At 43.9% G+C, this 25978-nt stretch overlaps 1 protein-coding gene across 1 annotated transcript in view; it reads right to left on the bottom strand.

Annotated features, from left to right (window-relative positions):
• Positions 1-1596: 1596 nt before the first annotated feature.
• LOC126556692 (furin-like protease 2) overlaps positions 1597-25978 on the bottom strand; it is a 95645-nt gene continuing 71263 nt past the window's right edge. Inside the window, exons 6-15 of the mRNA XM_050212127.1 lie at positions 24404-24707; positions 23151-24332; positions 22885-23072; positions 20411-20567; positions 10622-10896; positions 8245-8521; positions 7955-8154; positions 7567-7845; positions 7234-7481; positions 1597-1956 (exon numbers count right to left, since the gene is read on the bottom strand). Coding sequence (XP_050068084.1) covers positions 1597-1956; positions 7234-7481; positions 7567-7845; positions 7955-8154; positions 8245-8521; positions 10622-10896; positions 20411-20567; positions 22885-23072; positions 23151-24332; positions 24404-24707 — 3470 coding nt within the window. The remainder of the gene's footprint in view (positions 1957-7233; positions 7482-7566; positions 7846-7954; positions 8155-8244; positions 8522-10621; positions 10897-20410; positions 20568-22884; positions 23073-23150; positions 24333-24403; positions 24708-25978) is intronic.

A 25978-nucleotide genomic window follows, 5' to 3' on the forward strand; every position in this document is an offset into this window, starting at 1 on the left:
TTTTTTGTTCACCTTTACACGCTTACCGACCGAAGATGGGGCTTGTTTTTCCTTTTAATAATGATTTTTTTTTCGTTCTATACACAATGCTCAACAGCTTTTTCTTTGCAGCAGGGAGCAGGGTTGTTCAAAAGTGTTTGATTTCTGCTATTTTCTTGTGTTGTTTTATCTACTTTCACTTTTTTCCCTTTCTTCCCGTTCCGGTTAGGCGTGGTTGTTTTTTTTTTTTTGCTTTGCCGTGCTGCTTTAGACGGCTTTGTTTTGTTTAAAATAAAAAAAAGTATGTATAGTTCAATATATATCTATTTTAAAGTATGTATGTATATGGATATATATAATATTTCCTAGCTTCTTCCATCGCCGTTTGTTTTGCCCTTTCGTTTTGTTTCTCCCTTTTTTCGGCAGCAATTTTCATCATACGGCATTTGGGGTCTTTTTCTTTAAGTCCCATTATGTTTCCCATTTGACCACTTTCTTATACCATTTTGTTCGCAAGAGTTTGATTTAAAAGAGTGGGTTTTGATTTTTTTGCGTTTACCAATCCTTTTGCTTTCTTGCTGTTCTTGTGTTCTTTAAGCACAAAACGCACCACTTTCTGTTAACCATGTTGTTCGTCACACAAATGCACGCCAGTTACACAAAGGCTAATTGAGCTCAATGTTTGAAAAGAAAAAAAAAACGTAGAAAACGTTTATTAACGTTTAAGAACGAGTGAAAATAATTATACAAAGAATTTTTTATACAAAACATAGCAAAACAAGAGAAGAAAACGGGAAAAGAAACAAAAAAAAAAAACAAAACATGTAAGTTAAAAATGAAAGGAAAAACAATTAAATAAATTTACTAATATAAAAAAGAACTAAACAAACCTAGACTGTTTAGGAAAAATACAATAAATGAGTCAATTCTAGCTTAAAAAAGAATAAAAGAAAACCACTCATATACGCATACGCACACAAACACACTAAAATAATGCACAAAACCTCAAATGCAAGGAAAAGAAGGCTTTCCACGGAAAAATTTTCCCACAAAAAGAGAGCAAAAGGATAAGAAAACTCACCATTACTCATACAGCCACAGGACACGGAACGGAACGAGCGTTTGCCACAACTATATTTCTAGCAAAGCCAGTGAACCAAAATGATGAATTCTCTGTCACGTGTGGGCAGGGCTGTGCGTGTATTGTTCCGAAGGGATGCCGCCCTATGCTGGCCTGTGAATGGTCGTGGTTTATTATCCACGTGGCTTCGGCCCTGACCAGTACCGGGTTTCGTGATCCGCGCTTGATGTCCTATTTCTTTTACCTTTCATGGGAAAGTTTTTCATAACCACACATACACACACACACACATGCACACACACACACATACACTCGAGCAATCATTCAGGGTAAACACGCTGACTGTGTATGTGTGTGTATTCACACCAACAGTGCACCCCGTTTCCAGTCTTGTCAGACCTCGTGTAGCGCCTATGACACTGATGAAGTTGATGACGAAGGAAAGGATGAGAGAGACGGGGGGGGGGGGGGGGGGAAGTGTAAAATTATGTTCATTTCGCTTCTAAATACAGGGACGGCCCCCTCCACCGGTTTGCCTAGGTCCGGGTGGCGGTGGTCGCATAGCGGAACGTCCTTTTCCCTCGTGCGGCTGCCATCGTGGTCGCCGCCATTGCTGCGGTTGACCTCCGGCTGTCAAAACGTCCGCCACGTTGCTGCTGCTGCTGCTCATCCTCATCCTCATCCCGGCTGCCCGAGATTTCGCCACCATCGTACGCGTCATCGTCCTCGTCGTCATCCTCCTCGTCCTCCTCCTCGTTACCATTATTTACAATTGGTTCCAGTAAATCATCGCCATCGGCCGGTATCGATATCCTGGTGGTACGGCTACCGCCCGACGGTGGTTTCTTGCCTAATTTATTATACTTAATTCCAGTGTACATCGTTTGGCTACGCTTCTGCTCGGTGTTTCGATGCGTTGAGGGAGAGCGCGTTGCGGTTTTGTTTGAAGCAATTTTGTTTGATTTGATGGGATCGTTCGTTTTTATCGATTAATCGGCCGGTGATGGAACGAGAAAGAAAGAAAGAAAGAGAGAGAGAAAATAGAAAATATACATTAATATTGTTTGGAATTGTAGTACAAGTTTGAGTTCGATTTAAATTGAAGAATCAATTTGTGATGATTAAGGGGATTTAAAAAGATTCCTTTAATAGAATTTAGAATACAAATTAAGGACAAATTGCCGAAACTCTGGAAAGAGTGGCTTTCATCAGTTGCGAAACAGCCTTTTGAGATTGAGTGGGCATAGCAAAATATTAATTATTTTGTGATTGCATATTGTCAGGTGAGATATTTAAAAAAAAAGGTTTCGAGACTTTTATTGATAGCTTTGTCAATAGAAGGCGCCAGAAGCTTGGGGATTCTGTCATCCCTGATACAATAGGTACCAGGCGTCTCCATTGGACTTCCTTATTATTCGCAGAGTTACATAGTTAATGTTGAGAATGCGATAAAAAGACTATCAATTATCACAAACAGTAACGCAAGAACCTTGTAACAGTTGTTTTGGGTAAATTCTTAGCAATCACTTGTAAACTTATGAACAACATTCAATAAGAAATCAAACATGTGTTAAGAGAAAAACAGCAATTTTTCTCAATATTAACGTGTTTCGTTTTACAGTAGAACCACCGGGCTTCTCAACCTTTCTAGAACCGCCATATGGTACAATTTTGTCCTATACGTTATGCTAACATATTTTTACATGTTTATTATTACCTAAGGGTTTCTTGTGGTAAAATAATGCATAAACATAATAATTGGGTACAATAAAGCTTAGTTAGTAACTCAATCAATAATTTAGAAAAGTCGAATTGAGGAAACCGTATAATCGAATACAGGGTTACCTAACAAAGGATATCAAGGCCAGTTTTCTTTACACTAATATAAAATTATAGGACTTTTAGTGATAAACGTTTATAATTATTCGTTACAGGGTTGAACGACAGTAAATCTAGGCTTAGAGCTGTAAATCAATACAGCTCAGTACAGCTTTAAACTACCAAAAGAAAAGGACAACGCTGCTAAAGCAAAAGGAATGCCTAGATTATTTCAAGCATCTAACACATCTTTGGGTTTCAAAATATTACATTGCTTCATCAGAACCTGGCTCACATGTAACGCATACGTACGAAACACTTTTAGTACTTTGTTTGTATACTGATCTATTGCATGTGAAGCATTCGTTAGCTCATTTGCCCTCGTGGCAAGACATTTGGACCTAGCAGCGCCGAAGAGAACCTTTAGCACCTGACACAGGCAAGTTAGCGTTGGTGCTATTATTTTTTTTAGCGTACTGTTTGGCAAGTCCTTCGCCTAGCTTGAAAAGAAAATTGCGTTTAGATATCTTTTATTTTGTTAGTTTTTTGTACAAGGCCCAAGCATCGATTCCCGCCAAATCCAGACTATTAAAATATGAATAAATAGCAATAGGCCGTCCTTTATAAATAAAAAAAATGGGATACACAATTTTATATGGGTGCATTCGAAATATCGTTAAAAATAAATAAAAATTTCAATGAGGTGTCATGACGGCAATCAGAATAACACACGTTTTTCAAGTGCCATGAGACAAAAAAGGACGGTACAAGTGGCTGTCGTCGCTGAGTACGATAAGGAAAACTCTGTACGGCTCAAAGCCCTAAGCTGAAATCGGCGATCGTGCAAAGTGCCGTTAAAAATCAAAAACATAATGTTAAGCCGTATCTGATCAGTAGAAACCGAGCTAGACAAGCATATTTGCATCCGGTAAGGGAATCACAACGATAAAGGACAGGAAATAATCGAAATAGCATATGCCAATTAGGGGGACATAGGCATTTGAGGTTGCTTGAGGATAAGTCTACATAGGCGGCGGTCTTCAAACGGCAAGACCGAGGTTTAAATTCCCCCGTAGTGTGATTGCTGACATTCCAACTATGTGATATCGGCAAGTCTAGTAAGCCATTTGATGACCGGCGTGACCTAGACAGGTCGTTATACCAAGACAAAGAAGGCGATTGCTGAGCGATCGCACTATGAAAAAATAAAAGGAATCACCAAAACATCTTCAAAAAAACATCGCTTGTTCGCAAATAAGGAAAGAAATTGATAAATAAACTTCAATTGCATTCAAAGACGTAGCTAGGTAGCTTGTATCTAGCGATCTTGAAAAACCCATCGTCCTGAAAAGCGTCGACAGTGAAAACAAAGATCCTTCGATAGAAACTGATCCTGGTTTATCCAGGAAAAGGCCCAACGTCCGATCTTAGCTGATCTGATACGCACCAAGAAGGCTAACGGAAGAGTTTCAGGATTAACTAATCTTCTTTTGATGAATCTGCCAATGGCGAACCCCGTCGTATTTCCCGGAATACATTTCTCAGAGAGAAAGCGCTAACACGTGTCAAAACAGTCTCTCAGTACTTAATATGAAGGGTATGTCTTGGAGCCTGATTACAGGCAACATTCTCTTCCAAAAATTAATCACTAAACGTACTTAGACTCTTACTTAAAAATCCCTTTTTTAGGTGGAAAGGTTACAGCATTTGGGGTGCTTTTAACCCAGATATACTATACACCGGGCGTCCCCATGGGTAATTAGATCTCTCCCAGCATTATTGGCAAATCCTTTTCGTAAATCAAACCTCGATCCTTCGTAGAAGATTCAATTTTTCTCTGTTTCAAATTTATGCCTCTAGCAACAAGTTCAGCTTTTTCTTTAATCTTGCTCCATACGTATGCAGGGAAGTAAATGAAATAAAACATTAAAGTTTTTAGTTAAGTACTTGACTGCTTCTTGCCTAATGCCTAATAAATCTTTTTTTTATTGAAGCATTCAGTACAGTAATTACTTTCTGCAATGGCGGAGAGGTCACCCTTTTAGAACATTTTCCTTTCTACCTGTTTGAATGATGAAAAGCCATTCGAGACAAGAGGTTAATCTTGTCTACGCATTTGCAAATTAGTTAATAATTGGTAGTACTTGCTATTAGAAAATTCCTAAGCTCTTATACATGGTGGTAGAATAGTTCTTGTGTAAACAAAAAGAAATTAGGATTTGATGTTGCCTGTTGTTAACTCCTACAGACAGGATAGGGAAGCTCATTTTATAAAGAGTTTAAGAACTAAGTGAAGCTTATGATTTTAAAAATTCAATCAAGAGTCCACCCTATCTGAGATTTCTAAGAACCTCGCTCGTTTGCAATATGATGCTCCACACGCGCAGCATGCTGGTAGTATATTTCTCCACACGCAAGGCTAGTTTGCAATATGATACTCCGCACGCGCATCTGACATGGCTCAACTACGTGGCTTATGGAACGTTTGAACTGTCCAAAAATGTTTGAAAGACCGAAAGATTTGAAAACAGTCCCCAATATCAGTTTTTAACAGTATTATTTACATGGTGATTGCAGATTTTAAGACTTTGTTTTTCCAACGTGGAATAGCTTGATGGTTACACACTACCCCAATGACCTGTTGGTCATCCCTGGCAATCCTTTCAGTATCGCAATCTGGTACGTTAAATTCAAACGAATAGCATAAGCTCCCTTTAAAGCGCACAACACATGACTATTGACTGTTCAATTCTTCATCATCCCTTTGACATTAAAGTATTCTTTGGGAGCTATTGCTTGCTTGTGTGCCGCATAAAATAGGGAGCTCCGAAATTTGATCATTCGCCCCAATGTACCGACAGGATGCCATAAACAAGGCACCAATTTCAGTTTGCGGAAGAGCAAACTGGCCGAAGGGTTCCAAACGTTCGATCCCACTACCGGCCTTCTTGCTCCAACCGAACACTTGTCAACGTTGGTTCGATTATCTTGCACTCCCGGCATTCGCTTCGGAAGAAAGACATTACGGGGGATTGGGAAAGCTACGACCGCCCGAAGGTTTCAAATAAAGGCAAGGGGCTCGGATCAAGGACTCTCGGTGGAATTGATGATGGTTTTGCTGTACAACAACGACCACTTGGGGGGAGGTGGCAAACATTACGGCGCCGTCCAAAATCGGCCTGCAGGGAAAACGCACCCGGGGTAAACCACCGCCGCCGTAAACCGGAAGCGACGATGTTGGCTTAGCGCGACAAATTGATTTGTGGCTTGTTGGCCGCGAGCGCTAAGGTGAGCGTTGGGTGGGGTACGATATGCGAGCATCCTGTGAAACTTTCCACCATTTTCCTTTTGCGCCATCGGTGATGGTGGAGGTGGTTTTTGGCGGCTGTGGTTTACGCTGTAAAGGGTGGTGCGCCGACAAATATCTTGCTCGGTGTGGTTTTTCTATTTCCTTCGGCTTGCCATCCGTTTTGTATCGTAAATCAAAGCCGAAAATTGCGGTCGCCCATAGCATAGCAGTTCCCTTTTCGGGAACCCATTGACGTAAACTTCGCTTCAAGAGCGTCAATAGCTTCGAAACCCATCGGCCCTGCCCTTGAAGGATACAGGTGGTGGAGCAACGGTGCAAATCCTTTAACATTGTTCACTTCTTACCGGCGGACAAGAGGAAGAGAAACGGAGCGGGCGAGCTCATCGCATCAGATTTAATCATATTTCCGATTAAACATCTTCTCCGCACCGTACCGAGCCCGGTAACCGTCGGAGTGGATGGATAATTGGAATTCCCTTTCTCCAGCGCGCCAGTATCCGATTTTGATCGAAGCTTCGCTTTGATTTAGCTGCTACTCTTAGAAACCAGTCATCTTGAGCACTTTTGGATGGTGATTTATCGACGCAGGGCACGGTATTATCGTGTACCGAAGACACATCACGAGGTTGAAAGGTTTGCGATCCGTTTGTGGAGATAGAAATGGAGCGGAAATTGCGAGAAGCGTCTTACATTCGTTCAATCTTTCCAGTTTACCCTCTCAATTCAAAGATTGCATCTTAAAGCACAGCAAACGCCACACGTGGCAGGAATGTTTGTGAATGTTGAGGGGTTATATGCTTGGATCGACGAAATGAACTTCATGCAGTACACGTGATAGCTATGAAGTGGTAGCAGGGTGAATGTTAATTAACGACTGATGATTAATAAATTGAGCAAACTGAATTTACTATTACACCTCCCGATGGAGTGCAGCAGTACAGTGATCAGGATGGCATATTGGATTAATTTTGCCGAGGCGAATAAAATTGAATGCTTGATTTAGATTCAGTTAAAAAATGTGATCTTATCATACGCGGGAACTCACCTGTAAAACGGTAAATATCACTACAAACAGGGTAACAATTAGCAGACAGCCGGACACGGCGACCACCATCAGCGTCGGCGTGGACGTGCTTGTTAGGAACTGCTGCCAGACGCGACGCGACTGGCCGGCTTCTGCGCCCTCGCCGGGAACGTTCGCAGCACCACTGTTGCTCTCCTCGCCGAACTGCAGCAACTGTTGCTCGGCTCCGATGCGTCGTTTGCCGGCGGGTGATGCATTAATGCAACCACCTGCAAAAGCAACGAAGCAAACAGACACGTACAGCGACGCATTAAAGAGGCGCGGTTTATTGCATATCGACAGTGGCACACTTACCGGTCGCTTTGTCACAGTGGCAGCAGCTCTGATCATCGGGCGATGCGTCCGCCGCACAGCAAGGCACACATTGATGGTTGAGTCGGTCGAGGTGCAGCGGGAAGGGGCAGGTGAGGCAGGAGAACTGTCCAGGACCGCTGCACGTCCGGCACGACTCGTGGCACGTTTTGCATGTTTGCGTCGGTGGATCGTAGTACTGCGAGGCGAGACAATCGATGCACAGTCCGTTCTGCAGCATGCTGTGGGCTGGACAGGACGTACAAGCCACTGGACCCGCTCCTAAAACCAGACAAAGAGGAAGAAAAAGGATTGATTTTAGCAAACAAAAGCCACCTTTTGGAAAATTGCATACGTTAAGGCTATTTTTCAAATTTCATTTAAAACTTACCGTTGCAAGTCTTGCAGTAATGATGGCAACGCTGACATCCGAACTTTGTCTTAAAGAACCCTTCCGGACATTCGGGGAAACATTCACCACCCGCCAGCTGCCACCCTTCCGGACACTGTACGCACTGGTTTCGTCGGGGACCACTGCACGTGTGACAGCTTAGATAGCATTTAGCACACGTTCCACGATCGCTGTAATAGCTGCAGAAGGGCAAGAAAACATACGGCAAAAACCGCACCTTTACAATGTATTCTTCGGCGCGTTTCGAGACGGTGCTGCTACTAACTTACCCATCGGCACACGTCGTGCGACACTCGCCGCTCTGTAGCTGCAAACCCTTCATGCAGGCGGTACAGTTCATGCGCGAGACACACTGGGTGCAGGTGTGCAAACACTTCGCACACACGCCAACCTCCATGTAGTATCCTTCGTCGCACACATTTACGCACCGTTGGCCCTGGAGCAGCAGATTCGAGGCACAGGTCAAACACTCATTCTCCGTCGGTCCGGTGCAGGTTTCGCACGTCGAGTGGCACGGATGGCAGTGGCCGTTTTCAAAGTATTCAGCTACAAAATGAAAACACAGAAAAAAAAGGAAATGACAGCACAGTGTTAATTAATTAGCATGAGATAATTAAATTTGATTTAACGAAACACGTTGATATGGTCAAATCGATATGGATTGTTATTTTTACATAATAAAACTGGTTTCCCGATACGAAGAAATACGTTCAAAAATTTGCCGCCAACATTTTTAATTGAAACCACTACATTTGCTATTGTTTTCTTTGGTTGAGCAAAAAATGCTAATTACAAGTTATGTTTCGTCAGAATTTCACAATTTAATATTCAATAAAAGCGAGCCACAAAGAAATTAATCATTTTTCAGTGTTTGACCGTTGTCGGCGGTCAATTGCGCGCACATGCACACATTTGCAGAGGCTGACATATACATTACATATCAACTATTTTGTTTGATCGTTCGTCATATTGCAACTTATTGCCACTATTAAAATCAAACAATTCATCTTACATTGTGCTTGTGGTGGCCCCGTTTTAATTTGCTTCCCTACACGCTTTCGGTGCGCCCAAAAAGGAGATAGTGCGTTTATTTGAGCGATAAAATTAATCATCAGAAAAGTGTACACATTCATCGAACTCGCGCTGAATGGACAAACGAAGCGACCTTTTACATTACGAGCCAATGCGCTCATAACTTGTACTCGTATCGGATCGCTACAAGCGTACGATTATGATGATGAGCGTAAAAAGTCATCCCTGCACCGTCATCATGGCAACAGTCGGAGCTTCTTTCAGCAGGCTCACAAAAGCTCACTCGTGCAGCTCTCTCACAGCACAGCATGACAGTTTTGAAATCCCGCGTTGCATGTTCGTTGTGTGAGCGTAATGTGTTTTGGGTTTTATTTTTCTACCGATGGTAACCATCATCAGTCCTGTCTGCTGTTTTTCCACGCCTGCCGTATTCCCAATCACGGTGCTCCTGTTGGAGATGTTATCATCGATTAGATGCAAAGCAGCATGCAATCGTCACAATATGGTGAAGGTTTGCATTCGTTTCAATTACGGTGATATGCATCGTTGCACACACGGAGATGCATCGGTAACGATGAGGGCAGTCTCGCATTTTAACGAGCACAAAATTTACACCCGGACGCATTAATCGAAACCGGGGCGCCGTACAAGGGTGTGTACTGTTGACGTGTGGTGGAGTATTTCCACCCGTATTTAAGCATTATTAGAAGCACAATGCAATGCTCTAGCTAGAGCCGCGGTCCGTGGAAAGGAAAATCATGCTTATTATGGAGACGCCTGGTAGCTCGTAAAGATTTGAACGTCCATTTACAAGCGCACGGTTTAGTGAGGTGGATGGAATTGGTAACAAATTAGTGCGCACTGTGAAAATGTTGAAAAAGAAAATCATGCACCATGTGCACCGGGAAAGAGATTCATTGGACTAGAGAATTGGAGTTCATTTCGATGGTGGACCTTTTTGTTACTGCTGGATTGAATGCGCTTATTTGACGTGCAAGATGAAAGTAATGCATTTGTGTGGTGCATGTAGGCTGATAGTAGCAGATGATACAATCATTTTCATAATTTTACTACCATATAGCTAAAGCCAAATATGGAAGTAAAAGCACTCCTTACTGCGCGCACCATGTGCAAAATGTAATCGAGATTCAAAGTGCAACGGAGCACAAGATGCGACGCACGACAAGACATTCCATTTTCCACCCAAATGGACCGAGAAGAGAGATCACCATTGAGTTTTATCACGAGAAATAAAATTGCCATTACACTTCGCTTTGCTCGTGCAGGTCAATCGCAGCCTCGGCAGAGTGTTGAGTAGTGCAAAAAGAATACTGAGGCTGTTTTTTTGTATCATTTTGCATCCATTATTGCTTCCATTGAATCGTACTGTACGGCGTTTAATGAATGTAAAAAATGGCAATTTTTTTTTCCGGACACGTTTTACCCTTCGCAATTTTTCTGCCAGCTTGCGTGCGAATGTGACAATCGTTGGTCAATCGCGTGAAAGTACGTTTTATCGTGGCTAAACGGTTTCACCTTTATAATTGTGCATAAGATTTTCCACCACCTAGCCCACTCACCAACACACACGTAAAACGTTTGAAAGGCACTTACATTCGTCACAGTTGTTATTGCCGTTCGCGATGCATTTCCCCTTCCGGTTCATGGTCCAGTTGTCGTTGCACGTCAGACAAACGGCCCCATTGCCACAGGTGGCACAAACATGCGGGCAGGCAATGCATTCGTGGCGCTTCTTGTCCCCATAGTAACCGTTCGGGCAGGCGTTCAGGCAGCGACCTTCGTGCGCGAACCGGCCGGCCCGGCACAGGATGCACTGGCTCTCGGATGATCCGTTACAGGTGGCACAGGACGGATGGCAATCGGCACAGCTGGAAATGGAAATCGAGAGACAGAAATTGAGGATAAATTATTGTAGTAAATTTATAATGTAATATAATTTTAAGAGGACAGTGTGGTTATAATTCAACTTATCTCTGCTCTATGGTATATGAGATAATATAAAAATTTTCCATGTTACAGTTTATACTTTTCTTTTATCCATTTTAATTCCGAAAAGATATGAACGCTTGTAAAATTTATAAAAAAAAAAAAAACACTGACCATTGAAAAGCTCTCGATGAAAAAGCAGATCTGAACATTTTGAACTGCTTGAAAAACAATCATACAATGTAGCAATATTTTCACTTCGTAACCGATGCAAAAAGAGCAATTCAAAAAAGAATTATAAATGAAGTGACTCTTTTAATCTTTTCGGCGGATATATTCACTCATCTGAAATAAACTTTAGCCACCAGCATTTAATTATATTTATTGATATGGAAACCGCATTCGATACGATTTAGCACAAAATAATGAAAATAGTGACTGCGGTTCTGTTAATCCTCCCATTTATAACTATCATCACAATGGATCAGAAAAGCGACAGCCCGACTAATTGATCATTAGATGGATCTGCTAAAAAGGATAGATCACTACCGTTTAGCTGTAGTGTTTGATGAATATTTATGACTGCAATGAGCTAGCAATCTATTTTATTTTCCTAAAATTAACAGATAGAATATCGCTTCCGACAATCGTACACAATGGCAAAATGGATATTAAATCTAAAGGTAAACGTTACAGGCAACCAGACAAGCGTAACAGTGGTACGAACGTAACAGTTACGAAGAAACCAGGGCATGCGGTTTTGGCAGCAGCACTCAGCACTTTTACGATCGCCAGATGTGGGCAATAAAATTTAACAACGAAACAAAGCACAAATGCACAAGACAGGGCGGTGTTCTGGTGCGCTTTTCGAGAGGCTACCGGTAGATGCAATATTCGTAATACAGCAGCAGGGCCAGCCGGAGCTAGCAAAAGGAAACGAATGCTTTTTGAGAAACACACACACTGAGAGGGCCATGGGAATGTAGTGCTTCTTTTGGAACAGTAACGTACGAGAGTTTCCTTCCGGAGCTTTCCAACACACGGCCGACAGCCGAATAAAAACAGTAGGAAGCACTTAAATACAGATAGAATTTTTATGTACACCTCAAGCAGCATAAATTATGCACACACGTTCTTCCCCCAATTCCTCCGGCATGGCGTGCATTCGGTCCAGGATCTGGCCGGTTTTTGACTGGAAACAACAGAACTCCTACCGGGTGTGTGTGTGTGTGGGCTGGTATGCAGGGCGTTCCGCATGTATGAGTTATGTTCCGCTAACCATCCGGTACTGAGGCACCTGAAATTGACTTTTCACCACGCTAGACCACCCACACATTCACATGACTCGGTGCACGTCACTACATTACCGCCACCACCGATGGTAAGTTTTCTTCCCAACTCCAAGGAAATAGCTGCCCGGTTGGGTGCAAGTTTGTCTCAGAAAATGTTCTCCAGCTCGAGAGCACGGGTTAAAAGACATAGAGCAGCGTCATATTCGCATTCATGTGTCGCTAGCTGCTTCGGTGCCCGTTTAGCTTCCTTCCGTCGCCAAGGATCACACCGGCGCACGTAATTGCCACTTTCGCCACCACGACTTTCGCTTCCTTCCGTTGGAGCGCGGACACAGTGGTTCCGACGCAGCACACGACACACCTTCGTGTCCTCGCATAGCCATTCGTTCCAGCATGTGTCATATGATAATGAAATAAGGGAAAATATGAGACCGGTTCGTATTGCCAGGAAGGTTTTTGGGGTAGTCGAAGCGAGCGCGCACATTTCTAGCATTTTAACCGTTCCCGAAGCAAAGGGGTAACTTTAATCGGAAGCCAAACCCGGCACAGCGCTGTCACAGTCGCACGCCTAAAGATGTGTCGCGGCACACAGCAGGGACGTCGCAAAAGATATGTGTCGGAAGGGCGCACTAAGGCGAAACGCGACAGCAAATTGCGATAAATAATCGTAAAAAAATATGAAGTGACAGATAATATTTGCTACCGTCACTGTTGCTCCCGGAACGCTGACCGTAACCGGGTCAACTGTAGCACTGGGGGTGCGGTGAAGCTTCGGGATGCTGCGTTCGTGTGTAGGTAACAGCTTCAGCAGACGTCAACAGGAGCGATGGCTAGTGTGTATATTGCGGTGTATGTGCTCAAGACGGCATGAAATTTTATTTTCAATTTTTATGACCCACTGTCGTGCGGGTGCAAACTTCCCCCTAGAGCAGCTTTTCTCTCCAGTAACCAGGAAAAAAAATAAATAAAGCAAGTTGACACTGGAGGACACACGTCCATTAGCTCGGTGGCGGACGCGACAAGGCGCAAGCAAACAAAAGCGCACCTTGCCGTGACGCTTCCGAAGAGGAAGAAGTACCGTTCGTATGCGCAACATTAGTGTCAGCTGGCGCAACGAGCTTTCAACGGGCCGGAGGTAGGTCTTCTAGGGTAGATGGAAGGATAAGGTCGTTCGAAGTGAAGAAGATTTTAACGAGCGATAGCATAATGCGCGAAACACTAGCATCAGCAGGGATGCCTGTTAGGAACGATGGCAGCGAGTGAAGTGTCACCCGTGTCTGAAAGTCATTGGATGTTGTGAAAAGCTGGAAGCTTGGCGAAAAACGGGAAGTTAAATAATGTTGTTACGGGCGAACTGCTGCTTCACGGATGCAGCAGAAATGATTTTGCTGTTGCTGTTGTTCATGTACGATGCACTGTGCACCACTGCATTACATCATTCTTGCATTCGCTGACGCTCACGGTGGCATTAAGATGTGATGGGATAAAGTAAAGTTATTTATTGTGGGGTTAGAGAGTGGGTCCGCATAAAACAAAGGGACCAAAGGGACAGAACCATTTCAAAGTAATCAGTGCAATGGAGAGATTTTGTTGATGATACAGTTGATGAATCTTTACAATTACGTAGAAAAGTGTAAATGCACAACACAGAGCGGAGAAGAAATAATGATAAAAAAGGACAAAGTAACTATTGTAGTTAGCGATTTAATTAAATATTTACAATAGAGTATTGTGAAACAATGACGGCTACAGGTCGGCAATTGCCAAGGTTTAAATAACATTTTAAAGTAACTCGCATACTCGTTCTCGCACTCCTTGCCTCTGTCCTAATGTGCTGAACCATGCACAAGTCAACCGTTTTTCGATAGCCAAGGGCTTAGGCGTATGGTTCGATAGTGGCCTTTACTCCACGTTCCACATTGATTTATGGTTCCTAGAGCCTGGGAAACAATGGATATCCCAAAACGTATTATTTGTGACTTTTTTGACCCACTGTCTTTGAAAGCGTTGTTGATTGCTGAAGTATTTCTCAGTAATCTGATCAACCACAGCACGGATCCATATGAACCGAATCAAATGGTCGATCTTGACCCTCTTGATCGATTGAAAAGATGCTTCGTCTCTATTTGGCTCCACCCCGTTCCTTGTCTCTAATCTGCCCGTTCGAATCCGTCTCCCTCTAACTATCCCTAGGCGTCGTACCTCTGTCGGTCGTAATGATCCTTTTTTTATGAGTACTCCTTTTGTTTAACTCATTGTCTCATGTATTTGATTTCCTCTTTTCGTTTCCATCCTTCCGCTTCTGCTTACGATCTTCTTCTTAGCACTTAGCCATTTTTTGGCAATGTATCTATTTTCAGGTACAGAGCAAGCTAAACAAAATATATAACACAGCCAGATATTAGTACATGCTACACACATCTGTGATTTCAGATCAATTTTCAAGCGACGTCAAAATCGGTCAGTTTGATTACAAAAATGGGTCAACCGAGAACACTCGCAAGTGCTATTTTCGATTCGGAGAAAGAAATCCAAATCGAGATTGGCACTATATTAGCACTGGCGCTAAACCAGGTGAAAAGCGTTTTATTTGTAAATTATTTGTAAGTAATACGATAATACGATGTAAGTAATACGAACTGTGACGAAAATGGGAAACATGAAATTAATTAGTACTTTGATTTAATTAATTACACCTTTTACATTGTTTAATTTTTATAAAACAATGTTGGAATTTTTATGAATAATTCTTTGAAAATTACAGGAAACTTTAAACTTGTTGTTATGTCATGCCAGCCTATCTAATGCTTATTGCTACCAAGCAACTGGATCACAGTCAGTTCTCATTAAGGAGTAATGGTCCGGATAAAATTTAGTTTACGGTCCAGCTGTGGTAGGACTAGCGCCGCAGAAACCCGTTGACAAAATATATTAAAAAACTCTGCAACAATTCGTATTTTAGGCTGAATTTGGCGCATTTTGGTCTACCGAAAAGTGGTACAGTTACCATACTATTAGACTAATGAAACTAAATAAAATTGCTTCTGATGAATATGAAAGCGATTTGATTGAGAAAAGTTTTGTAATCAATGATGAATATAGTACTCATTGATCATTCCATTTTAAACTAATTTTTCTCCGAAGAAATTATAAAATATTTACATTTTAGAATGCCAATGAATGCTTGTACAATCATCATAATGAGATCAATTGAACAATCAAACATTAAGCAATACAGAAAAAAATGATTTAAATTTTTCAAAAAAATAGTGAATGATCCGTAACATATCGAACACATAGTAACAACTTGTGCTAAATAATAGCAAAAGAAACCAAAAAATCATTTACACAGCCCAAATCAAGATAAACCGATTGCTGTCATTATGAAATTATTCATTCCATTTTGCAATCTCATTACCAATCGCTTGAATCGTGCACGACAAAAGACTCCTCACTTTTCTTTCGCAACATTGAAAGTCGTTTGCAACATGATAAGTAATGCTGCAAGGGAAGATGATGAAGAGCTAAAAGCAACAGGAAAGGAAACAACGAAAGAGAACAAAAAAAAAAAACACACACAACAAAACCGAAACAATTGTAAATTTCAACAATCGATCGAAGACGTTAACCGCAACATTCAAAGTACGAATCAACCAACGAAGCATATTCTTATTCAGCGCTTATTTGGCGCAGCATTATTTGTTCCGTCGAGAAGGAAAGATTCACCCGTTCCGAGCGGGGTTTTTCTTTTTTCTTCCCACCAATAGAATTATACGCTTCATTCGTCGATCGAGTACCGCGTCGTTTGGAGGAACTTTTACTACAAATTTGTGTTTTACTCTCTTTTGGTCCCTCATCCTCTCCCTTTTTCTTCGATCCCCCCTAACTAGTCATTCTGTACGGTTCGTTACGCTGAACGAATTTAGCGAACGATTTTCCTGTGGCGTTACTTTGTGCGTTTTTAACCCACGGGGTTTCTTACGATCGAATTTTTGTTTTGCTTTTCATCAAAAAAAAAAAGAAGAGAGAAAGGAAAAGACCTAGAAAATAAAAAGCAGAAAATCAGAAAAAAATGTCCTCTTGGTGGAGAAGGGATTCGTTGGAATAATATTGTTTTGCCACTTTTGTTGAGCTGTGTCTTTTTGTTTGTTGGCTCCTTTCGTTCTCGTTACACGACAGAACCTTACCGATTGCCAACTGGCGGCATAAAGGAAATCCGTCGTCAACAGAAACGCTTTTGCCGCAAAAATATACTGCTGCCTGGCGCACAAACGACAAATTGGGTAGGAAATGTTTGCTCAAGAATGGAAGTGAATAGTGCAAGATCGTTCCAATCGTTTGGTTTGAATCGCTATTGAGCGTACTCTTGCGATGCTTGCGGTTTACGAAAGGGGGCTGGCAGGGAGACCAATGCTCGAAAGCTATCGATAAGTGACCCCTCGGGGGAGAACAATGACCATAACGCGAAAGGGACGCGGTCGTACTCAATATCCGTCGAGTCAAAACAGCATTTGGCACGGTGACAAACAGTTCGTTTTGTGGGAGAGATTCGCCCGTTTTCGCCAACCTTCCATCAAACCAGCTATAGTTTGTTGGTAACTGTCAACAGGAAGAGTGTTGTAAATTTAGCAGAAAAGAATTTCACAAACTTTGGTGCAGTGTAAACTTTTACTTCACTATCTGTGAAAATGTATTACTTTTAAAATCTTTTGTATCTTAAACTTGACTGCGCTTGATCCGCAACCGACAGTAATGAATGGGAAGGATCTATTCACACCACAACGTGGGAAGGATCTATTCTGTGCAACGTGCATTTAGGCTCGCAACCATCCCAGGAAGACCAAATTATGGCGGGTTCAATCGAGCACATAATAATGGAATATCCGAAACGGAAATAATCTGCTCGCTGATGCACAGCGGGAGCTTGAAGAGACGGAGATTGTCGAATGGAAATCAATAGAATTACAGCCAACGGGATCATAATCGAAAATTGGCAGCAAAATGGCACACCACTTTAGCATAACACACAGTCAGAGCGTGAAGAGCATGGAGTAAAATCCGGGGCTTAGCGAATTCTTTTGCATCGCTCGATAGAACATGGGACAGAAAGTGAAAAGCTTTTATAATTTTTTTTCATCCTTACATAGGACACTCAAAGGACACCGGATGGGGGCACAAGATTTGCTACCAATAGTTTAATGTAAGCCCTTTTTTTTTTTGTTCGACTATGCCCGTAGCGACCGTAAGCAAATTTAGACCCATCCGTAAAATTACGCAAATCTTTATTTTCTACACCCCTCCACAAAAAGGAAGGAGTAGAGATTTTCAAGCTTGCAAAAAAAACGAAAGCACACACACACACCTCACAACCGGAGGTCTGCACATAAAAAAAAAAACACAGGACGTAATCCGATGCCGGACAGGATTAGGTGCTGGTACCCTCTCCCGGTGACGTTATGGAATTTAAATTAATTTTGTGTTGGCGCATATTTTTTCCTACTCTTCTTGGCTGCGTTTAGAATTAGATTTCTTTCCTCCAGCACTGGTTGGGACGAGTGTTGTATGTGTATGTGTGTGTGTGTGTGGGGACCAGTTTTTTTTGTTCCGTGTTGGTTTCTTCATCACCTTGCAAAACACTCGGCAGGCTAATCAATTATGCTTGATGAGAGTTTGCTTTTGTGCTATCTTTTCCATTTTCTGGCTCACGAACCTCATCACAAATGCATTGGCAAACGAAATCTGCACAGCTAATCCATCATCCGGCCACACAACAGCTAGCCTAAGCTTTCCCCTTTAAACGGGCTCGAGGCGGGAAAAAGGTCTACACGATTAAAGAACGTGTAGAAGTGGGCAGCACAAGCAAAAGGAAAAAAAAAAAACACTCGGGTTTAGTGTTCCAAGAAACAATCGAAACAATCGATCCAATTTTTTGTACAACCTAGCCAGGAGCATCGGTTCGCAGTAGATGTTCCCTTCCCTAAAGGAAGTGGGTTCCCATCGTTTGGAAGGGAAGGGAAGCATTAAACGTAAAACGACACACCGTTTATTGTGCAGCATAAGCATTATTTTTACAATCGTCACTTTAAAACTGGGCGAGCGAACCCCCCCCCCCCCCCCCCCACCCCAAAATGTGACGATCCCGGGAACGGGGTGTGAAATGAGGTGCAAAAATACACATACTCGTTACGCAGGACGACACCGTGACAAAACCCCCCGAGGGGTAGGTGTTCCGAGTGTGGGTGGAAACCGGAGAGTCTGAGTGAGTTTTGTCACGTTTGCTCACTTTCCTCCGGAGGAACGAGATGTAATAAAATTTTATTCATAAAATAACCGACATTTTTTTGTTGCTGTGTTGCTTCTTTACCAAAAACCGACTCGATGCTCCAATGGTGATGAAGATGCGGAAAAGTGAAAGAGGGTGAAGAGGGAGGGTGAGTGTGTGCTGCGGGGTAAGAACGGTTCGTGACGCTTTCGATGTTTCCAACTCGCACATTCAATATGGTACCGATGTGGTGTAATATTTTGCAAAGCGAAAGGAAAAAAAAAGGGACAAAATGGCAAAACACAACGTCAAGGGAAAATGGGAAAATTTCATCAAAAGCAAATTTTCTATTCGACAGCAAACCGATAGACAACCTACCCGGGAGCACTCTGCCCTCCGGTACTGCTACTACCACCTTTGCTTGGACTGCTGCTAATTCAACGTGTGGCGTATCGTGTGCGATACGGTCCAATTTTCTCCATTTTGTTTCCATTGCGAACGATAAAGAAATGGTAGCGAATCGACCACCGTGGCGTGGTGCTTGGGCTGTGTGTCCAAGGACATCTTCAATGGAATATTAAATGATTGCTTATCTTGTTTTCAATTTGCCCTGGCACGATACGGTAACGTTGAGCACCTGCCTCGACGGTCAACCTCCTATCCTAACCGCGCCGGTGGAAAACTGACATCCAGAGTCGAGTCTTCTTGGTGGTACGTATTGTAATGCAGATCGACAACTGTCAGCACCAGCACCACCACGGGTAAGTGTGTGCAAATTTATAAGAATAATCTTTGCTTGTCCACTTTGCTTGTCCGCTAGCGTCCATAGCCGACACAGTAAGACGAACGAACGAAACGGCCAACGGAAATGGACAACCTGTTACCGTTTGTTTACAAGAAGTTTAACACCCCGTGGAGCTACCGTGAAGGGAAGATGTTTCTTTGTCGGTGTTCTTTTGTGTGTTCTTGAAGAGGGGAGGCGAAAATAATCAATAGGGAATGGAATCGATTTTACCGCAGCCGAGAAGTTAAGACACTGGCCGTAGCGAATGGTGGTCCGCTCTGGCAATTGAATACCTGCAGATTACTTTGTGCTGTCATTGCGGAGGATGTGTTGAGAAGTCAACTATAGGAAAAGGGAAGGGCAGTTGTTGTTCGATAGACTTTGTCGACCATAAAACGTTGGCAATGGGCTGCACAAAAGGACACCCTGTTACGTAGTGGGATTATATTGGATTGGTTCTAGTGATGCTGCTGTTGGTCGACGGGTGCTCTACACCCGGGCATGGTCTTACCTTCATGTGAACAACAGTTGCACCACACTCTGTGGCTTGTGTGGCAATTTTTGTTTACATTCAGATAAAGACATTTCGCTTCAGTAGTTCACACTCGCAGCAGGCGGCTAGCCAGGTGGTCCAGCACACTTGAAACCACTCGGTCAAGCATGTTAATGCCCTAAAATAATACTTCCGTATCAAAGGTGCTTCAGGACGGATTCTAATGGTACGAACTGGCTACGAGGACACTGCCCTTCTAATGGTTCTTTCTTTAGCCCTCAAGGCCGTAACCTACACATGTTTCCCGGCGATGGTATAGACTTATGGAGATTATACATCCTCTTCCGGTGAAGCGATCACACCCGTTCCGACAATATTATTATAGTCACAGTGTTTTACTCCTCTTCATACGGTAGTCTTCGGAGTAGTTTGGGATTCGTACGATTTTTGGACCCGCTTCCGAAAGCCTTACTCAAACTGAAGCGCACAGACAGGGGAGAGTCACATAGTGGATATGGTTTTTGTTTTTGCAACTATGTCGCTCGACGATGTTAACGGAGACTTAAACCTACGCCGAACCAAGAAAACTGTAACACAAGGACACCTTGGGCCCAATAGTACTTACTTGTAATCCTCCGTTTCGTAGGTGTTTTTCGGGCAGGCGGCGTAACAGCGGTGCTCATGCATAACTAAATGATGATCACAGCTTGTACAGTAATCGGGCCGGTCCTGGCAGGAGGCACAGTTTGCCTCGCACGGTACACACGTTCGATTATCGTAATCTGAGAAGGAGTGAGTGAAACAAACAAACAAAAAATCGGTTAGTTACCATCGTTGAAAATCGTTTCTTCGGTAGTATTCAGCACAAGTTGACCCCCGGAATTGCCTACACACAAGCGTTAGGAGTGCCGATGAAAGGGGCAAACTAAAGTAAACAGAATTAAATTAAAGTAAATGACCGGCTTGTCTTTGACCACCATAGTGTGATGGTGAGGAGCCCTCGGCTGGCCCACTATACTATGATTGCCAACAAGTTGAACGTTGCAAAATCCCAACTTTCCACTATGCGATGTACTTTTCTTGTGAAGTTACGCAAACATCAGCATCTTTGCTGGATGGGTTTGTTTCCATCAAAAAACGCGTGCTCTTATGCTCCTATCGTTAGGACATGCAAAAAGGTTACACAATGGTTCCCACTATTGGGTCAGACCGGGAGAGAACATTGTGTTTACTGTAATGGGAACGAGAAGCGAGCAAAACGAGTGGAGACCATCGCATGCACTTAATCTACACAATCACATTCTTTCGGAAATAAATTCCTGTTTTCGTGTTGGTCGTGTCGCCCACAACGGCACGCTTTTCCTCGAACCGATTAGTCTGAAGATAATTGAATTTACGTTTGCCACAAACACTGCTAGCATGCATATACGTATCGAGAAGGCTAGAAGAGTCGGCACGCTCACGGGTCGGATTTTTGCTAGTTACCACCGTTCCGTTCCACATGCTAGAGTTCCAACGCGCGTCATTGTTTGTTCCACAGTGAGGCAACATCCAGTGCGAAAGATCAAAGACAACTTTCGCAGCCCAATTTCCTTCGCTGTCATTAGCACACATTTGTCAGGTTGCTGATGGTTGGGGCTGTGGGGATGCTGTCTTCACCATGCAAATGTCTTGCAGTTTACAACCACAAATTAACACACCCTCGCTCGCTGATGGTACAACCCACAGTTCGCGACCTTGTGCAGGGAGCAGCAAGGAACTAAACGCCTGGTTACGGGATAAAAGTTGGACGATAAATAGTTCCGCAGGGAATTATTAACAAGCTGCCGGATAGCACGATGTTTTCGAATGAGTATAAACCGAAATTTATAGTATGATTTGTCTTTCGGTTTGCCAACCTTTCGTATGCCTTTGTGTATGCAAAATCGAACGAAATTATGCCGATAAAATAAAAAAAAACTAAAGTTAATTTCCTTTCTATACTCACAAGCAAGAATGCAACAAGTCTCACGATGATTCTTGTCCACAGTAAACTAACCTCGTAAGCTAAACCACACAAACCCACATGTAATCTTCCTTAGCATAGCGATATTCAAACGAAGCACCTTTTGCGTCGGAAATGTCTTAACGGACTGTTAAACGTTCAGATATACACGGCTCCTCGAACACCATCTGCTGAGTGGTGCTGTAATGAATGTGAGAATTTTTGCAAATAACGCCTTGGGGTGCCGCGAGCACATTCCAATCGACAAACATTGCGTGAAATACGGACAGCAAGCAGACCTGAAGTCAAGCATGCGAACGGCAAACAAACAGAACAAAATTCCGACCGCCAACCCCCGCCTCACCATAGCCAAATTTGGCGCCTCAACACGGTACGGAAAACGTGTCCTCCGGTTGGCATTAAAATTAATAATTATAAATGACAAACAAACATAATTAAAACAAATTACAGCAGTGCTCATCCGAGTGATCATCATCGTCGTCGTGCTGGTGGCGCGCTCCGGTGCTTGTGACATCGGATCGTGCGCGATGGGAGTGAAATTACAATTTCCCCAGTTGTAATGCCGACCACCGATGTACCCACGCTTGATGGGTATCCAGCCGCGGCACCATCCGTACCAGGACGCCAAAACGAAACACACATTTCTCCTACCATCCAATCACGTTTCAGCGACGGGTTGGGGGCATTCTTTGCCTTGCGGCCACCTTTCCCATTCTTCCACCAAAACGAATGGAATGGAATGAATCCACGTCCGGGGCTTGCGTTCCGAAATCGAAAAGCGAAAGATATTGTAGCACAAAGTACGGATTAAATTCATACACTCGGCAGCCACGACGACTTTCGGCCGGCGGCGACGACAGAATCTGTGTTTTCTGTGCTTTATGTTATCACAGCCAGGCCGCAACGGCCACACATACACACTCACAGTGCTTAACGCCACTTCCGCCACGGACGGTATGCGTTTGTATAGCACACGTTTATGACACTCTGGCACAAGCGGAAATGGAGTTAATAATATAAAATCTGTACCATGTACATGCGATGGGGGGGATGAAATTGGTATGCCGTTTTCTAACACTATAGCGCACACTTACTTTCATAGTATCCTTCGGGGCAGACCTGCAGACAGACGGCCAAATCGGTAACGTACAAATGGGCTGGGGCGCACGTCAAGCAGCTGTCCTGGCCGGCGCCGGCACACGTTTCACACGACTCGTGACAAGGCCAGCAGACACCGCCCTGGTTCGGGAAGCTCCTTGGGGGACACCGACTTACGCAGGTACTGCAAACGTGAGCAAATGGAAGCATACATCGTTAGTAAAGTTTTGAACAACCTGCGTGCCGGACGCACTTCACTTACTTGTCCAACCGGTAATGTTTGCAGGCGACGCACTGCGTTGGTCCCTTCCCGTAGCATCCCTGTTGATCACACTCGGGGTCACAGTCGTGCAACACCACAAGCTTGTTGTTCGAGTCAGCCATCACGTTCTCACGCTGTGCCGTTGGAATGTTGTGGCCGTTCAGCGTTGCCACCGTCTTATCGATCCCACTGCCAGCCGCACTGTACAGGTTCGGGTAGTTCATGAAGTTGTTGTACAGATCCGACTGATAGTAAGCGGCACCGGCACCACCGAGCGAACCTGCCTGCTGGTTAATATCCGTTTCGGTCGGAAACACGAACGGATTCAACCCGGAGTATCCAGGCGCTCCGGTACGCGTGCCCTCCGACTTGAGCCGGATCGGGTCGGTCTGTGTGCCGTAAAAGATAAGCTGCCACTTGGACAGGATGCCAGGCTGGCTGACGCGGCGTGGCCCACCGTTCAGAATCTGTAGCGTCCAGCGACCCTCCGCCCGTTCGCCCCAGAAATGGACGCTCAGGAACGGCCAATCGTCAAAGTTGGACTTGGTGATATCACGCGGTCGCTCGAACAGCAGCGTTGACGTCGTACCCATGGGTGACGTGAGCAAGATGCGCAGATTTCCCCGTGGGAAGAATCGTAACGTGATCTTGCACTGGACGTGCTCCAGATAGCGCACTTCGTTCACCGTACCGGCACACCCATTCACATCCATGTGCGTCTGGAGCGTGTAGCCTACGGACACTTCGATCGGACGATCCTCGTTGATCTCGCGTGACTTGCAGATATGCTGCGAGGGCACCGCGGTCCACTGTTCGGCCAGACTTACCATTGCGCCCGCATCCATCAGTCCGTAGCCGAATTTGTGACTCACCTTACGCTTGACACCGTTCAGTATCCAGCCCGGCTCTTTCTCGAGCGGATCTGACCGTGACGTCAGCACGACGAGATATTGCATATCACGCCAGGTAAGGGCCGGGTTAGCTTCAAGGGCAAGTGCCGCTATGCCGGCAGCCAACGGGGCCGAGGCCGATGTTCCTGTGTGTTCTACGGTACAGATCCTATCAGGACGCAGCGAACCGTCCATGTCGACGGTAGCGACACTCTTGTCATGTCCGGGCGTACCAGAACTGTAGGTGGTTGCAAGTGTTGACGAACATTCCTCCAGATACCACGGTTTGTAGCTGCTCGAAACGAAACGGCGTGCATCAGCAAACGGAATACAATAAAGCATTGATGTAATGAGCAAACTTACCCGCCCTGAGTGGCGCTCGAGATCGATAGGGTGAAGATGGAGTTGGTGTAGCCATCGCAGTTGCAGCTGTCCGTATAGCGACCACCGTTGCCCGAGGCCCAGATGAAAATCGAACCCTTACCCTGCCGGCCACTGGTGACACCGAAGATGAAAGCACGCCGTGCCAACGGTCCCGGTCCATCCACCGTTGAACCGTCGTCTTCCGGGCCCCAGGAAGCGCTGTAGATATCGATGTGGTCCGGATTCAGACCGAGCGCTTTGGCTTCCACCGCATCGTTTACCGTACCATCCAGCATGCGTACGCCTGTAGCAAACGAAAAAAAGAAACGATACACAACGTGATAAGACGTATTACTCTTGCAACACAAGAAGCCAACTCCCGCTCCGACTGCAGCTAAATGTTTTACGAGCAAAATTCTAACGAAATGACGTATGCACCGTTTTTCCTAGGAAAATGTTTGCGCTAGTTGTGTAAGTAGATCATGTTTATCGAAAACATTCCACCAAATCCCACCGTCAAGCCAATGAGGAGATAAAAATAAATTCGCTTACGAATTATGACATCTCCTTGGTTTATGTTGCTGTCCCGCGAGAAATTCACGGCGACAGTCGGAGAGCGTTTGTGCCACCAAAAAAATAGGTTCCACTCGGGGCGCTCATGGGTTTTCATATCCTTTGCAGCAAACAAAGAATAGAAGAAAGGTGATTAGATGCGGTTGTGTGATCTTCGTTTGGCGAGGAGAAACCCGATACGGTTATCGGTACACCAACGCCATCAAGAGATGTATGCAAACGTGATAGCAACAGTGCACAGTGGGACAGTTCAGAACAAACATGAATTGATATAAGTTTAAGAATGAATCTTTTTCCTTTTCTTGGCTTAACAACCCACTGTAAGTCCTGCCTGCTGGCCATCTGATTGGCTTACTGATACCACGGTAGTTAGAAAGTCAACTACGGGAGAACAGTCTGGATGGGATTTAAACCGCGATTATGTTGTGCTAAAACTTGTGCCTCTACCACCGGCCTCAAAGACAACCTGAAGGCGCCACTTTATATTATAAAAAAAATGAAAAATAAATCCTTCATGAAGTAAAACGATACTTAGTATACAGCTCGTATTCAACTTTAATCCAGATCGATTAAGCCACAGGGGCGGATCATAGTACAAGCTTACTAAGCAGATGCTTGGGGCCCAAAACTTTCCATTTTTGTCGAAAGGATAATATAAATTAAAGTTTAATGTGTTTTGTTACTGACTACAAAGTACCAACCGAATGATTTTAAATATGGAATTAAATAAAATACAACAATATAAAGAAAATCGAGCACCTTTCAATTTTTTTTTCCAATAAAATGTAACTCACCCTTTCAATATATTAGGCTGAACATTTGGATTCTCCTTAGCCAACTATCTGACTATCAAAACATGTAACTAACTTTACAATTCTAAAAATTTATTTTTCCGAAATGTCCGCACTCAGTCCTAACGTGCAGCGGTGAGTTAGGAAAGCGAACAAAAAAAAAACCTCCATTCGATCCCAGCGGCACCGACAACCAACAACAGCGGGGTGT

The sequence above is a fragment of the Anopheles maculipalpis genome, chromosome 2RL, assembly GCF_943734695.1.
Source record: "Anopheles maculipalpis chromosome 2RL, idAnoMacuDA_375_x, whole genome shotgun sequence".
In the NCBI taxonomy this organism is placed as follows: Eukaryota; Metazoa; Arthropoda; class Insecta; order Diptera; family Culicidae; genus Anopheles; species Anopheles maculipalpis.